Here is a 13,843-nt window from a genome sequence, read left to right as displayed (position 1 = left end):
CGAATGGCAGTTCTTTTCATCCCTTGTCGCATCCTTCACACTGCATCGTAGCGAGACTGAAGGATGTGCACGACAGTGAGGTAGCTTGAAGGTAGCTACGGCTTTCTTTGGTAGAATACGGGGTAATTACAGCGTCAAGACCTAGTGTTGCAGTTGATGTCTCTAACACGCGAACAATATGAGCCAGACTAGTAAGCGACTGTAAGGTTGATTCATGCTGGAGGTTGATAAATTATAAGAGAGCTTGTTCAGGACAGACAGTTCATGTGGCATGATGCACCCCGACATTCGACAGAGGGACTTTTACTTGTGCTGCATCCTGATTGCCGTCTTGGAAGAGCGGGCAATCATACCTAGTAGATCACTAACAAACCATGCCTCCTCAGCATCTCAGGAACCCCTCTCTTGTACGAGTCACTAAATAGACGCCTGGTGAGTAGCCCGCATGACAAGTTCAACTAACCTTTTCTCTCTGCACCTAACTAGCTGCTGTAACTTATACCACCTACTTTACTGTGAGACCTCCTCGGCTGATCGGTGATGATAGTCACTTATTGGTCTATTGCTGGCTGCAAGGATCGTTTGTGCACACGACAAGGTGTGATCTAACCTCCCCTCCTCCAAATTTCGGCCACTTTTAAAAATTTCCCTTAGTTATTATCGAGGGGAAGAGTGAGGAGCAACACCAACACACTCTTTGCTCGTTTTTGGTTATTTTTGTTGTTCCAAATTATCAATTCCCATTTCTCCTCTTTGCTTGAGTTCTCTTCCAATCACTTCTCGCTTCCACGGTTGACTGCATTGGGCCCGCAATTGACATGTCAATCATGAGCCGTAAAGACAAAGGTCGGGAAAGACTCTGTCGTACGCAGCTTCGAGAGATCATCTGTTCTGTCTGTCATCATAACGCAAGTGCAACTGAAGAGTGACCCAGGAACAATCCACGATCAAGATGCCTGTAATAAGAAGCGGCTCAACACGGGACATCTACAAGGTAAGGACGAACGGATATCCATTTTTGTACAGGCGATCACAAACAATTCGTTTACTACATCCTATTGAATGCTTCAATATTGTGCCCAATTCGCATTATTTTGCATGGCAATTCTCGGCCATATCACTGAACAATTCCTTATCCATCCACAACGCTAATTCCATTGCTTACAGGCACCCTTGTCTGCTGTCCTTCGTCGCCACGGTCGTGAGCGTCGTGAACGCTGGAGTCAAGGTGAAGACCCGGGTGACTTCATGCCTCCCCACCAAGGTGAGCTAACCTGGACACTGCTCTATGATGCGGATCTACTCACAGCACGTAGACGAAGAGCCCAGCCATGAGCCTTCTGAATCCTCAAAAGGGAAACAACCTGAACCTCAGCGTCTTCCTTCTAGAGCTGGCTACGATACAGCTGTGCTTCTTGACTTGTGCGACACCATTCGCAGTAGCCTGCATGAGGGACGTCCCGAGGACAGGTGGGAAGAAGCCATGGGTTTTCTCGCGGCACTGCTAAGAGACGAGGAGCACTACAACCGCGCAATAGAATTCGAGACTATACGCGACACGCACCTTGACAGGCTTATATCGGATCTCATGGATCCCAAATATCGCCACCCAAGAGTACCTATTAGATTTTCGAAAGATGTCGAAAGAGCAGAGACCCTAGAACGGAAATGGGTTGAGAGGTTTCGAGGTCCCTACTTCAATATGGAGCAAAACCGCTATCGAGATCTCCCCAAGACGGGACGGCTCAGGGATGTGGCTCTGAACCCCAATGCAGACAATTCAGAAGAACGTTGGCAAGCCAAAGAAGGTAAGACTTTGTCAGAGCTGGAGGGTAATCTGGAAATCGAACCTGGGCAGTAAGAAGACCCGAACCCCTATAGCAATTGAAAATTTTTGAAGATTACTCACGCTTAAGATGCAGTTGGTGGCTCAACTTGGCTTGCGCGCATCGGGATGGTATCGTTGGTAGTGCTCGCGAGAAACCTACCAAGGGCAAATATGGAGTTGCCGCATTACCGTTGCTCACAGGGCAAGAGAAAATTGATGAAGGAGAGGGAACTCTGAAATATGTCAGGCAGGGAAGAATTACTGACATACATGTGTCGCTCATATCTCAAGTGGGAGCTACCTTTCGAATCCTGCGAGGCCATCACCTCAGAAGCCCATATGCACCAAAAGTCGGCATTCGTTATGATGGTTTGTGGGTTCTCATAGCCTTTCCTACGGCTCCTACTCGCTAATAAGGCGCCAGGTATACGATACGCCGATATAGTCAATGGTTTAATGAAGTCAGCGACCGGCACCATATGATGCTCACTTTGGAAAGAGTTGAGGATCAGAAACCAATAGAGGATATCTTGCATATACCCCGTCCATCCGAGATGGACGACTGGGAGCTCTATGAGAAATATGAGGGCGAGGCGATCAAAAAGCACAAGGGGAACAAGGCCCTTCTCGACTAGAAGTTAGGAATGGCACAAGAGAAAGTCGACCGGGAGGAATATCAGAGGTCGCATGACTTCCGAAACTCGTTGGGTTATCAGTTCAAGAAAGCAGGACTTTATTGATATGAGGTGAAGCATGATATGATGGGACGTATGGCTACGCTGCATCGATTGGCTCGCAAGACTAGTTCATAGCATTAATGGTAACGTTTAATTAGAGGCCACTGACATTGTCAGTTCTATTATTACCTAGTTTGGAAGTGTTGATATGACTTGGTTGGGTGCCTCAACTGAGGGAGGGGTACCGTGTCGACACAACGCAATACAGGTAGGAAATCTTCCAAGGTTTCACCTATGGCGGGGCATGCCATCCAACCCACCGCCACCACAGCTGTGGTCCCTTGTTCCTCTTACATGACATCCTCATAAACAACATGGGCAAAAACGACAAGAAAGGTGCCGACAAGGGAGGCAAGGGCAAGGCAGACAAGGGCAAAGATGCAAAAGACTCTGGCGGCAAATCCAAAGGTGCTCAGAGTATCAACGTCCGTCACATTCTGGTGAGTTTCACACAAGCGTTCACCAATTGAAATACTGACAGAGGGGTGCATAGTGCGAGAAACACGCCAAGAAGGAGGAGGCTCTGGCAAAGTTGAACGACGGCCTCAAGTTCGATGAGGTCGCAAGGGAGTACTCAGAAGACAAGGCCAGGCAAGGTGGTTCACTGGGATGGAAGACCAAGGGCAGCTTGGACCCCAAGTTTGAAGAGGTGGCTTTTGCTCTTGAGCCCAGCACAACGGCCAGTCCAAAATTTGTAGAGTGCAAGACGGAGTTTGGATACCATATCATTATGGTAAGTTTACAGCTTCTTGGACAAATTTTGACCCTAGATTAACATTATGGGAGGTCGAGGGACGGAAGTAGATGGCACAGCATAGTCACGTCAAACCTGCATGACAATTACAACAGAAGCACAAGAGACAAGTTGAGAATCTAATTTGATGCCCAATTTTTTTTTATTCCTCTCAAATGCAATATGGCCATGAGATACGAGGCCTAAACCGTTTTAGATGCCAACCGAAGTGGCTAGAGTACAAGCGAAAAGTCGTGTCGAGCGGCCTCGAAACAAAGTCAAGTCCGCACCTCTAATCCTCTCCCTTCACATCATACACCGTTTAAAGGCCCTTACTGCTCGGTCTGGAAGTAGTTGAGGAGGATAGATCGCTCCTGAGACTCCTCACCCCAGTCCTTGACGACGACGCAAGAGCAGTTGACGACCTTGCGGGCGTTACCCTCACGGTCAAGAACGCCTGTAGGTATTCGTTAGTAAACCAATCCAGACCAAAGTAGACTCCATCGGGCAAAACGTACAGAGACCGGCCCACTCGCCGAGCTGCTTTCCGTCGGGGATCTGGATCAAGGGGATGTTGTGCTCATTGCAGAGAGCGACAACAAGCTTCTTGTAGGCCTCCTCCTCGCAGTTCTCGTTCAAGACACACATGTGTGCCTGTCGGCGATCGAGGGCCTTGGAAGCCTCACGGAGACCACGAGCGAGACCGTCGTGCATGAGAGAGAGCTTCAGGACACCCTTGAGAGCGTCGAGAATGGACATCTGGCCCTTGGGGGCATCGCCGGAAACCTCAACAACATCGGCGACCTCGGGGGTGTTGTCTTCTACGTCCGACTGTCACGAGAAAATGTTAGCCGACATTTTCGATTTTTGGTGCTTCCCCCACCATCGCGAATTGAGCATCCGTTTGAGGTTGCAGTTGCAAGCCTCAACAGCGCAATTGACGACAAGAGGCGGCAAGACATCAAAAACTCACCATCTTGGATAATCTTTTCTTGTCGGGCGATCCTCGAAGATTTCTATGTGTATCAAGGAAAAGTTGGAAGGGGGGTAGAGTCGTGATCTGGGAAATGTCTTCGTTTAGTTCCACGTTGATTTGCCGAAATCTAAACGACCGAGTGCGTAGACCCTTAGGGCAAGTGCACGGACCCACTCATTCACGCACTACACCTCTTTTTTTTTCTTTCTTTCTCATCCGCGTTCCTTTACTTTGCAGTCTTCATCAATCGACCAAGTCAATCTTCGAGGTATGTATACTACGAAACTGGCTCGCAGCGATTCGAATCCAGAAGGATGATGCTATTCACCGTGGCAAGGGAGAGCAATCGAGGGTGTCGTTTTACGTGAGCCGATCTTTCAACAATGGCCGGGTTTTATTCACGGCTGGCGACAGTTCCTCGATACGCTTCTCCTCTTCAGCACTGGGCGGCAGAACCCTCGCGATCGATCGTTGAGGGCACTCTCCTCGCTCATGAGCCTTGGAAAGGCTAACAACTATATTTCATGGCAGATACCTCATTTCCCGTCCCGACTTGAGAATCTCCTCAAAACACCGCCAAAATGGTCCGCACTTCCGTCCTCCACGATGCGCTCAACGCCATCAACAACGCCGAGAAGGCTGGCAAGCGCCAGGTCCTGATCCGACCTTCTTCCAAGGTCATTATCAAGTTCCTCCAGGTCATGCAGCGCCACGGTATGTCTCGGAATTTTTATTCCTTTAATTTTTTGTATCTTCGTCGTTGGCCTCGACTATTCGACATGACAACATTTGGCAGTGGTTCTTCTTCACCATGATCCAACTACCATGAGTCATCGACAACTCCCGATCTCCTTATTCGGCATGATAACTAGGGCGACGGTCGATACTGCACCACGACCCAGCCCCTATAAGTTGCCGATAGATTCAAACTCGGAGATCTTACACGTTTTTCGGATTCTTTATACCCATGATGTCTAACGTTTAGTCTCTCGAAACATTACTGACTCGATCATCAGGATACATTGGAGAGTTCGAGGAGGTCGATGACCACCGATCCGGCAAGATCGTTGTACAGCTCAACGGCCGCCTCAACAAGACCGGTGTCATCTCCCCCCGCTACAACGTCCGCCTCTCCGAGCTCGAGAAGTGGGTTGTCAAGCTGCTCCCTGCCCGTCAGTTCGGCTATGTCATCCTCACCACCTCTGCCGGCATCATGGACCACGAGGAGGCCCGACGCAAGCACGTTTCTGGCAAGATCATTGGCTTCTTCTACTAAATGGGACGGGATACCAATCAAAAAGTGATTTTTACAAACAAAACAGGGCATTCTCGGCGTTGAGGCAGGATGATGATGACTATGACCGATGCGATTAATAGCAATGTCGCTTATCGCACACGCGAGCACAAGAATTGAACCTATACGAGATGCTCAGACTCAAGACTCCCCATGAAGTGAAAGTAAAGACAAACGTTCATGCTCCTTCCTGACGTGGTACCCATCTCGGGTGGTACAATCCGCACATAAGATTGCTCTGGCTGTGGCTTCAGTAATCGAACCTATTGCATATGAATTCTATAAGTAACAAGAGACGTGCCTTTGTAACGCCGTTTGATAATTCGATATTGATTTTCACTGGGAAACTGTTGTCTAAATTTTACTTGGCATGGTGATGCAATAAGTCGTTGTGCCAGCAACGTCCCTGCTGAGCTATTGTTTTCTTTTTGGACGGTTAGCCAATGAAAATGATGCAGCCAAAACCAATCCACTACTTTGTCTCAAGGTCAATCTGCCGCTTCGCGCTGAGACGGACATCATGACCGGTCGTGAGTTCATGGCTACCAGTCTTTGTAATTGATTTTCCTTAGCAGATACTTTCGTATCACCGAGCCGATGAATTTTTTCAACATACTTCTTACCATGTTGATTTAGTTTTGTGTTTGATCCAGAAGCCAACTATAAACATGATCCCTCTCTTATCGTTTCGCGCCTCTCAGCGGCGTCAACTCTTATCCATCACTGCTCTTACATTATTTTGTTTCTGCGCGTATAGTCTCTTGAGAATATCACCAAAACACACAAGAGAAATCCAAACTCAAACTCAAACTCAAACACCCCTAGAGCCATCAACAACCCCAGGATCAGCGCCACAAGATGAATATCTTGTTCAAGGAAGCGCCGAACCAAGAAAGGTTCCCACTCCAGGAATGCATCCTATAGGATATCTTACAAGGAATGCTCAGGAGGAGTTTGGAAAAATCAAGGCTCGACAGTCCAAGACGCTTGAGGAGGCTGTTCAGGAGTACCGTCGTCGATATGGTATTCCACCGCCACCCCTTTTCGACGAGTGGTTTCGATTTGCAAAAGATAACGACGTCAAATTGATAGACGAGTTCGACACGATTCACGACCTGATCACTCCATTTTGGGGACTAAAGCCCAAGACTATCCGGGCTCGAGCCAGAGAGGCATTGGGTTTTGACAACGGGTTGATTGGGGTATCTATTCGAGACCACAAGATCACTTATATCCAAAATGGCGTTGAATGGCAGCAAAATGCCACGAAGAGGATGATGGGCAAATTTCTCAAGTACCTTCCAGATATGGACCTGGCCTTCAACTTCCACGACGAGTCCCGCGTTATTCTTTCGCACGAGGACCTGACGAGGTTAGTGAAAATGGCCAAAGAGCAGAACATGCCCGCAGCGTTGGCGAAATCACAACTCGCCAACGACTTCACTCAAACGAACTCAGAGTTATATGATGGGAAGTCTTTCGACGAGATAAGTCTCACACGCTTCAACTCTTTTGCCCATCAATCAACCTGGTCTCATTCTCGCCTATCATGTCCGCCAGATACTCCAGCTCGATGTCTCGAGGAGGAAGAGGCTGTGGACTATAGAAACAGGTACGGCATGAGTGATCTTGGATTTGTTTACAACACGACCGCCATGTCAGACATCTGCCTATCGCCCAGCCTCAAATCTAACTTTGGCTTCTTCGGTGGACCCAACACATATAGAATTGTCCAGGATTTGTTTCCCATATTCTCCCAGTCCAAGATTTCTTCTTACAGCGACCTTGTATACCCGTCTCCCTGGGACTGGGCCGGCATGGTAGAATACGATGAGGAGATGGACATGGAGTGGGTTAAGAAGGAGAGCAAGCTATACTGGCGCGGCTCGACCACTGGAGGCTACAGCCGGAACGGCCGTTGGAGACATCAGCACCGTCAACGTCTTGTACAGAAACTTAATGCGCGCGACCAGGCTCACATTCTCACTAAGCAAGACGACCCTTCCTGGGCGACCAGCGAGGTTCCGCGCGGCGACTACAGCGAGATGATCGATGTGCATTTCTCTCACATTGGACAATGTGACCAAGGCGACTGCGAGGCGCAACGAGCTTTTTTCAATGTCACCGAGGCCGTAGATCAGCAAGATGCTTGGTCCTATAAATATCTCCTCGATATGGATGGAAACGCCTTTTCCGGTCGCTTCACTGCCTTCCTTCGCAGTCGCAGCCTAACATTCAAACTCGCGGTGTTCCGCGAGTGGCACGCTGAGTGGCTCAAGCCGTGGGCACATTATGTGCCTCTAAGTATCCAGGGAGATGACTGGCTTGAGACAGTTCGGTTCTTTGAGAGCGAGGAAGCTGGTCGTGAAGAAGGCGAGCGTATTGCGGCTGCTGGTCGAGAGTGGGCGAACCAGGCTCTTCGTCAGGTTGACATGGAAGCATGGTTTTTCCGCCTCATGCTTGAGTAAGTGCTATCGTCTCGCATAGTTTGGTCATTTTCATGCTGGTGCTAACGGGATACAGATATGCTCGAGTGATAGATGATAAGAGAGAAGTAATTGGTTATGATCGCAGTAGCGCCAATTTGAAGCTGCCAAAGGTTGAGAGTTGATGAATGAATGATTAGACTGAGTGAATGACATATACGCATAGGGGATCGGAGCATAGCAAAAGGCACTTATACCACGGGAAACGGCATCAAGATTCATAATACCGATACAGGAACTGGTATTTCAAATGAGTGGGAGAATCATGCGTGTGTATATTATTTTGAATATGAGATAATTTTGTTACGCCTCAGATCTATGATTAAAAATTGCAAACTGTACGCCACGATGCCCCCGTTCGCCAAATACATGCCATTTCTGTCCTCGCAACTCTCAATTATCTCGAGGCATATGTCGCACAAAGGACATATCCTTTTGTTCTCTCTTCCTCTAGAGTACACCGCTTTCCTCTGAGCTATATGCATCGCGCTCAACTACCGTTTACTCCTCGTCTTCTCCCTCTGCATCATGCTCTTCAGAGGCTGACCTCGAGCGACGGCCTGCTGGACTGCTAACCCGATGATGTTCTCCTTCCTCCTCGCCTTCAGCATCCTGGCCCTCGTGGTGCTCCTCCTCATTCCCTTCTTCCTCATCGGCCTGTCCTGTGCCAAGGGGGTGATCGCGATGCTGCTTGATCATCTCACGAATATCCTCTCTTGGGTCTTCGACGGTGACGTCGAGCTGGTCAACAACTTGCTCCTCATCGGTAATACCAATGTTTCGCGCAATGTTCTTTGTTCGCTGGGGTCGAATTACAGATTTCTGCATAACAGGATAGTAGTATACGGCCTTCTGGTTGGGATAGAAAGTGTCCTCATTGTAAGCCAGGAGAACCTCTGCGTCGAACTTGGTCTCATGGTCGTAATTGGTCTCCTGAGCTGTCTCATACGCTCTGAGCCGGTTGTATTGGAAGCATCCACCGTTGACAGAATCATGAGTGTAGAGTTCGTCCTCGTTGTGGTCGGCATCCTCAACATCGAACTTGCGACGGAAACGATCCCCCACGTCAGGAGTTGCCGCCAAATAATAGTCAAAATTCATCCAGTTCTGAGGCTTGGGGTTGTTTTCAGGATCTTGCTCGTGAGCTGCCACAGCTGCCTCATATGCTTCTTCTTCCTCGGCTGTCCGATCAATGGGCCGGAACAAACCACTGAGAAGACGTCTGTCATAATCCTTGGTGCTGACCACAGGGTTCTGGTGGAATTTGATCGTAACGTACGCGCCCGAGTCGGGGAAAGCCTCGAGATCTGGGATGAAAGGTGACACATCGACAACCTTGAGATTTCTCTTGCTTGGGTGTTTGGCACGTTTGGGGTCTTTGAATTCGTGCTCAGCAATGTCGAAGCCCTTGTCAATCTTTCGCTTAATGACGTGAGGAGCATCGGCTGCAGGCTCCGGGATGCGTCGATTCTTGTTGGCCTTAGTGAGTAGAGCACGAGGTGCAGCACCGTCTTGTCGCTTTGTGACCGTGGAAGATATGTATTCTGTCCGGCGAAGGAAAGAAACATTGGCTTCTGCGACCTTGTGTTTTCCCAGAGCGGCGATGGGTCTTAGAAGGGGTCGATCGTGAGGATGAAGAGCAGGAGGATGAGGAGGAGCCTGAATAGCTGGGAGATCGTCAGCTTTGTGAGGTCAAAACACGATAAATAGTCAACCTACATCGTTCATCGCCATCAAAAACACCAGGCATGCCGACCAAGTCAAGGGGCATTCCCAGTTCAGCATCCGCCTCAATATTCAGCGGCTGCTCCCTCGCAAGGCGCGAAGCAAAGCCTGGTGTCGTATATTGACCGCTAGCAAGGCCAGTATTGGGTATGTCGAGCAGCTTAGGAGGATGGGGTGGTGGAGGGAGCGCATTGGAGAATCGGATGCGTGCGATGAAGTCCTGGTGAACCATGCGCTCGCCTGTGCGAGGAGCTGAGGATGACATGATGGTCGAATTGGCAAGGAGCGCCGAAGGAGACGTTGGTGAGGGTGTGAAGTCGTGATGTATCTGAAGGGTGTTGGCGCGCGATTCTTTTGTTCAGTTTGGCTTTATGGAGAAGCTTAAGCGCGGGCACGGCTGAGTTTCGAGGTCAAAGATATCCGAGAATTGCGGCGCGAGGCTGGCCTTGTCCAAGCTCCACGTTTGGCGTAGCCACTAAGGCTCCCTCATGAAACTTACTCCAAATACCTAAACAACAATTAAACAAAGAAACAGAATAATAACTCAGAAAAAGGTTTTCGGGCAATATAAACATACTTAACATGTTTTCACCTTAAGTATTGTTCATAAATAATGCCAAAATTAACCTGCACGAAGCTTTATACTGAAGAGCTCGGTCATTCTTTTGATTCATATGATTGTCATTTTCATTAAATAGTTCATCTGCTCTGTTTGTCATGGCCCCAGATCCGTCCAAGTCTATAGCTAAGGTCCGTTTGTGTCACACAAACCCAGTTCCTTTCTTTATCGCCAAACCCCCATGTGAGTTGTCACCAGTCAATTTCCCCTCGTAATTGAAATACACGCGTCGGAACACGCATCGCATTATTGTGCAGCTTGATAAAGCTGGCCGTCATGTTTATACAACGCACGCGGGCACTCGTTCAGCGGAGATGGCCGCTGTGCTGAAGAAAAGTATCCCCAAAAGTCGCGTCTGTTTACGAGCTGTTCTTGGCGTAGTTCTTCTTACCGACAGTAAAGGGTACGTAGCGGTACTTGATCATGTGCTGAATTTGCTTGCGCACTAGAAACAATCAATATACGGAATTGTGTGTGTATGTCATATGGAACTTACTAGTCAGGAAGAAGAGGATGAACCAGTACATGACCAGAACGGGCCAGAAAACTGGCACGTTAAAGATCTCGAACCAACTGCAGAAGAAGCTGATGATGATAGCTCGGGTGGCCCAGTACCAGAACTTGAACTCAGGAAGTCGACGAATGAAGGGCTTGAACTCCTCGTCCTGCTTGGTGGGAAGGGTGCCCACAGAGCCGTCCTCCATCTCGTTGTCGGCCTCTTCGTTGGAGGGGTCGAACTTGGGCTGCAGGAAAGCCAGGAACAGGTTTAGAAGATAGATTCCGAGCGCATAGGCAACTGCGTAGTTGTAAGTAAGATGATCCGGGTGGGTGATTTGCAGGTTCGAGCCTACCGATATACCAGCCCTGCGCAAGAAGGATTCGAAGAAAGAAGAGGAGGAGGCAGACAACAGTGCCGACCCATCGGTAGAGGACGAAAGGGGTCGACTGGTCCAGCAAAGCTTGGTATTTCTAATCCGTCGTCAGAAGAGTCGCAATGCATAACAGTCTATTTCGAGAGACATACTCGCTGAAGCCTCGAGGTATGGACGCTGACAGCCTCGAAAGGGGTCTGCTCAGGCTCTGGCGCATTCATCTTGGAAAGAGGATCGGTCGACCGTTGTCAATCGGGATATATGACGGGGAGGAGGCGCAAATTATTCAAATAGAATAATCGAGTGTAATTGTGCGGAGCAAGGACTACGATGTCGTGAGAAAAGTCGAAATCGACGGGAAGAAAAAAAAAGAAGTGATGGCGAATTTGCGATTGGGGGGTCAGGACTTCCAACTTTGGACTTTTGGCGATGCAGCCACGTAAGGTTTGTTAAGCTCTTGGTACCTAGGCAAGACTAATCAATTCCCCGGTCCTTTACCGGACAAAGGAGAACTTGATGAACCGTTGACAGGCAGTTTGTTTGGTGGCCTCCCTGAAACTGAAAGTTAGCCTATGATCTTATTGGTGATTCAGCCGGAATACTGCTGAGCGATCTGAGAAGAGCCCCTTGACCCCACATGCGAATGAGGCGCAGTCTTTAATTATCTATTACCGCGTCGCGTCGAGTTGCTTACCCCTGTAAGAAGCTCACGCCGTATGTATTCAGTGTACAGAGTACGGAGTAGAGATCCAACTATACATTACTTATCTACCTACTCTGAAGGTAGGCACGGTTTAATTTACCAGCTCATGGCTACCTGGATGACAACATTCTATTCATAAAGCTGCGATTTATGCTCTATTCTAGGCAGATACCGAAGGCAATGCTCTTCCGGTTATTCCTCTACCATTAGCGAACAAGAACTTGCAGGGTGTGGCTTGGCCACTACCTCTGCTGCATCATCAATAGATTATTTGTGAAAGAGATTATCAACAAGTCGAGTTGAAGGAGTTCCCATCTTAACCTGGAGTTGTCAAGGTGATTAGTTGAACCTCTCACGTGACGTTCAATCACAAATCTGGTTGTCGGCTTTGCCATGGGTATGGGCGGCCCATGTTATCCTCGGCTCTGTTGCGTCACTGGGGAAGCTTAAGCTCCCCGGTTATCGAATGCAAGTCCAATACTTACTTATTATAGCTCCTCACTGATCAAATTCTTAACTTATACAATAGTAACCGTACCAACTCCTTCAGTTGTGGAACCAACAGATAACGTTTTTACATCACAATATTGATCGTTGACTATCTTTCTCATCATTTCCATTCTCTAGTATCACAATGAACACTTTCCGGTGCATGAGACCAGTGGCAGCTCGGGTGGCCTTCCAAAGGTCTACTCTTCCTCGCGTTGCTCGAGCTTACAGCTCGACGACTTATGAGTATATCCAGGTTTCTCAACCCAAGCCCGGTGTTGGACAAGGTACGGATGACACTGGAACAATGCAATCCCTCGGTTTGGTTTATCGAACAGTATCTAACGATGATTAGTTACCTTGAACCGTCCTAAGGCCCTCAACGCCCTATGCGCGCCTCTTATCAAAGAGCTCAACCAGGCTCTTCTTGAATTTAATGTGGCCGACGATACGTCAGTCATTATTTTAACCGGCTCCCAAAAGGCGTTTGCAGCTGGTGCTGATATCAAGGAGATGGCCCCGCTTACCTTCGCCGAAGCTTACACCAAGTCCTTCATCGAGTCCTGGTCAGACCTCACCACTCAGGTGAAAAAGCCAATCATCGCTGCAGTTTCGGGGCATGCCCTTGGTGGAGGCTGCGAGCTCGCCATGATGTGTGATCTCATCTATTGTACTGAGAATGCGAACTTCGGCCAACCCGAGATCAAGCTCGGGACTGTTCCTGGAGCTGGTGGCAGCCAGCGCCTTACTCGTGCCATCGGCAAGTCAAAGGCAATGGAACTCATTCTGACCGGAAAGTCACTTTCTGGTGTCGATGCAGAGAAATGGGGACTCGCTGCCAGGGTGTTTCCCACGTATGAGGCTCTGATGGAGGAGACGCTCAAGACAGCCGAGACAATCGCTGGCTACTCCAAGGTGGCTGTTCAAGCCGCCAAGGAGGTTGTCAACAAGAGCCAGGATCTGGCCCTACGTGATGGTGTCGAGTATGAGCGGCGAGTCTTCCACAGCTTGTTTGGTAGCCAAGATCAGAAGATTGGCATGAAGGCGTTCGCAGAAAAGAAGAAGGCTGAGTGGAGTCACTCATAAGCGCTATTTGGAATTTAGGGATGTGCCTTGACGGCGTTTATATAAAAAATATGAATGCAAGACCCATTGCAGATATGGAAAACCGCCACGACGTCCATCTGTTTACTAACTCAAGTGTGGGGTTGAGATAGTTGTTCACAGGTACAGGTATCAGTTGCATGGCTGGCCGTAAGAAAATGGATATCAAACATCTACTGTATGAAACATACTTAAACCGACTATATCCAAGAGAAAGAAAAAAGTAGAAAAAATATTCGTAAATTAACCTAGGGTTGCAATGCAAGAGAGGTTCGAG

General features: G+C 48.7%; 8 protein-coding genes across 8 annotated transcripts; 5 read left to right on the top strand and 3 right to left on the bottom strand.

Moving 5' to 3' along the window:
- The first annotated feature begins 656 nt into the window (after positions 1-656).
- Positions 657-2,710, top strand: FOBCDRAFT_217427 (PUA-like domain-containing protein). Its single transcript, XM_031175923.3, has 5 exons — positions 657-994; positions 1,168-1,264; positions 1,317-1,857; positions 1,923-2,201; positions 2,253-2,710. Exons 1-5 carry the CDS (start codon positions 953-955, stop codon positions 2,461-2,463), a joined length of 1,170 nt encoding a protein of 389 aa, XP_031047056.2. The 5' UTR covers positions 657-952; the 3' UTR covers positions 2,464-2,710.
- Positions 2,711-2,811: 101 nt separating this feature from the next.
- FOBCDRAFT_217423 (uncharacterized protein) lies at positions 2,812-3,487 on the top strand. The gene is made up of 3 exons (XM_031175922.3): positions 2,812-3,005; positions 3,059-3,298; positions 3,352-3,487. The coding sequence occupies exons 1-3, from the start codon at positions 2,880-2,882 to the stop codon at positions 3,367-3,369; spliced, it is 384 nt and encodes a 127-aa protein (XP_031047055.3). The 5' UTR covers positions 2,812-2,879; the 3' UTR covers positions 3,370-3,487.
- On the bottom strand, positions 3,342-4,379 carry FOBCDRAFT_21040 (50S ribosomal protein L30e-like protein). Its single transcript, XM_031175921.3, has 3 exons — positions 4,272-4,379; positions 3,817-4,129; positions 3,342-3,755 (listed from the first exon to the last, which is right to left on the bottom strand). Exons 1-3 carry the CDS (start codon positions 4,272-4,274, stop codon positions 3,631-3,633), a joined length of 441 nt encoding a protein of 146 aa, XP_031047054.1. The 5' UTR covers positions 4,275-4,379; the 3' UTR covers positions 3,342-3,630.
- Positions 4,380-4,481: 102 nt separating this feature from the next.
- On the top strand, positions 4,482-5,915 carry FOBCDRAFT_217419 (ribosomal protein S8). Its single transcript, XM_031175919.3, has 2 exons — positions 4,482-4,988; positions 5,291-5,915. Exons 1-2 carry the CDS (start codon positions 4,856-4,858, stop codon positions 5,548-5,550), a joined length of 393 nt encoding a protein of 130 aa, XP_031047052.1. The 5' UTR covers positions 4,482-4,855; the 3' UTR covers positions 5,551-5,915.
- A 128-nt stretch (positions 5,916-6,043) lies between these two features.
- Positions 6,044-8,330, top strand: FOBCDRAFT_217417 (glycosyl transferase family 90-domain-containing protein). Its single transcript, XM_031175918.3, has 2 exons — positions 6,044-8,032; positions 8,092-8,330. The coding sequence occupies exons 1-2, from the start codon at positions 6,237-6,239 to the stop codon at positions 8,177-8,179; spliced, it is 1,884 nt and encodes a 627-aa protein (XP_031047051.2). The 5' UTR covers positions 6,044-6,236; the 3' UTR covers positions 8,180-8,330.
- FOBCDRAFT_217416 (RNA polymerase II-associated) lies at positions 8,331-10,254 on the bottom strand. Its single transcript, XM_031175917.3, has 2 exons — positions 9,774-10,254; positions 8,331-9,721 (listed from the first exon to the last, which is right to left on the bottom strand). The coding sequence occupies exons 1-2, from the start codon at positions 10,042-10,044 to the stop codon at positions 8,556-8,558; spliced, it is 1,437 nt and encodes a 478-aa protein (XP_031047050.1). The 5' UTR covers positions 10,045-10,254; the 3' UTR covers positions 8,331-8,555.
- Positions 10,255-10,439: 185 nt separating this feature from the next.
- FOBCDRAFT_217413 (protein retrieval receptor) lies at positions 10,440-11,854 on the bottom strand. The gene is made up of 4 exons (XM_031175916.3): positions 11,423-11,854; positions 11,250-11,367; positions 10,895-11,194; positions 10,440-10,843 (listed from the first exon to the last, which is right to left on the bottom strand). The coding sequence occupies exons 1-4, from the start codon at positions 11,489-11,491 to the stop codon at positions 10,758-10,760; spliced, it is 573 nt and encodes a 190-aa protein (XP_031047049.1). The 5' UTR covers positions 11,492-11,854; the 3' UTR covers positions 10,440-10,757.
- Positions 11,855-12,416: 562 nt separating this feature from the next.
- Positions 12,417-13,644, top strand: FOBCDRAFT_21015 (ClpP/crotonase-like domain-containing protein). The gene is made up of 2 exons (XM_031175915.3): positions 12,417-12,749; positions 12,818-13,644. Exons 1-2 carry the CDS (start codon positions 12,608-12,610, stop codon positions 13,546-13,548), a joined length of 873 nt encoding a protein of 290 aa, XP_031047048.2. The 5' UTR covers positions 12,417-12,607; the 3' UTR covers positions 13,549-13,644.
- The last annotated feature ends 199 nt before the right edge of the window (positions 13,645-13,843 follow it).

This window comes from Fusarium oxysporum, chromosome III (assembly GCF_013085055.1).
Source record: "Fusarium oxysporum Fo47 chromosome III, complete sequence".
Classification (NCBI taxonomy): domain Eukaryota; kingdom Fungi; phylum Ascomycota; class Sordariomycetes; order Hypocreales; family Nectriaceae; genus Fusarium; species Fusarium oxysporum.
Note: the sequence above shows the minus strand (reverse complement) of the source record. Positions and strands in the feature narration are given on the sequence as shown.

What these genes read in the sequence shown, in the direction of transcription:
- FOBCDRAFT_21040 (XM_031175921.3), bottom strand. An exon ending in CGGCGAGTGGGCCGGTCTCT is followed by an intron (nt 3,756 to 3,816) that starts GTACGTTTTGCC and finishes GAATACCTACAG; the next exon opens with GCGTTCTTGACCGTGAGGGT.
- FOBCDRAFT_21015 (XM_031175915.3), top strand. Translation starts at nt 12,608, where the DNA reads ATGAACACTTTCCGGTGCATGAGACCAGTGGCAGCTCGGGTGGCCTTC. An exon ending in CAAGCCCGGTGTTGGACAAG is followed by an intron (nt 12,750 to 12,817) that starts GTACGGATGACA and finishes AACGATGATTAG; the next exon opens with TTACCTTGAACCGTCCTAAG.
- FOBCDRAFT_217423 (XM_031175922.3), top strand. Translation starts at nt 2,880, where the DNA reads ATGGGCAAAAACGACAAGAAAGGTGCCGACAAGGGAGGCAAGGGCAAG. An exon ending in TCAACGTCCGTCACATTCTG is followed by an intron (nt 3,006 to 3,058) that starts GTGAGTTTCACA and finishes AGGGGTGCATAG; the next exon opens with TGCGAGAAACACGCCAAGAA.
- FOBCDRAFT_217417 (XM_031175918.3), top strand. Translation starts at nt 6,237, where the DNA reads ATGATCCCTCTCTTATCGTTTCGCGCCTCTCAGCGGCGTCAACTCTTA. An exon ending in TTTTTCCGCCTCATGCTTGA is followed by an intron (nt 8,033 to 8,091) that starts GTAAGTGCTATC and finishes AACGGGATACAG; the next exon opens with ATATGCTCGAGTGATAGATG.
- FOBCDRAFT_217427 (XM_031175923.3), top strand. Translation starts at nt 953, where the DNA reads ATGCCTGTAATAAGAAGCGGCTCAACACGGGACATCTACAAG. An exon ending in CAACACGGGACATCTACAAG is followed by an intron (nt 995 to 1,167) that starts GTAAGGACGAAC and finishes CATTGCTTACAG; the next exon opens with GCACCCTTGTCTGCTGTCCT. An exon ending in CTGGAAATCGAACCTGGGCA is followed by an intron (nt 1,858 to 1,922) that starts GTAAGAAGACCC and finishes CTTAAGATGCAG; the next exon opens with TTGGTGGCTCAACTTGGCTT.
- FOBCDRAFT_217416 (XM_031175917.3), bottom strand. Translation starts at nt 10,044, where the DNA reads ATGTCATCCTCAGCTCCTCGCACAGGCGAGCGCATGGTTCACCAGGAC. An exon ending in TTTTGATGGCGATGAACGAT is followed by an intron (nt 9,722 to 9,773) that starts GTAGGTTGACTA and finishes ACGATCTCCCAG; the next exon opens with CTATTCAGGCTCCTCCTCAT.
- FOBCDRAFT_217419 (XM_031175919.3), top strand. Translation starts at nt 4,856, where the DNA reads ATGGTCCGCACTTCCGTCCTCCACGATGCGCTCAACGCCATCAACAAC. An exon ending in CCAGGTCATGCAGCGCCACG is followed by an intron (nt 4,989 to 5,290) that starts GTATGTCTCGGA and finishes CTCGATCATCAG; the next exon opens with GATACATTGGAGAGTTCGAG.
- FOBCDRAFT_217413 (XM_031175916.3), bottom strand. Translation starts at nt 11,491, where the DNA reads ATGAATGCGCCAGAGCCTGAGCAGACCCCTTTCGAGGCTGTCAGCGTC. An exon ending in ATACCTCGAGGCTTCAGCGA is followed by an intron (nt 11,368 to 11,422) that starts GTATGTCTCTCG and finishes ACGACGGATTAG; the next exon opens with AAATACCAAGCTTTGCTGGA. An exon ending in TGCGCAGGGCTGGTATATCG is followed by an intron (nt 11,195 to 11,249) that starts GTAGGCTCGAAC and finishes ACAACTACGCAG; the next exon opens with TTGCCTATGCGCTCGGAATC.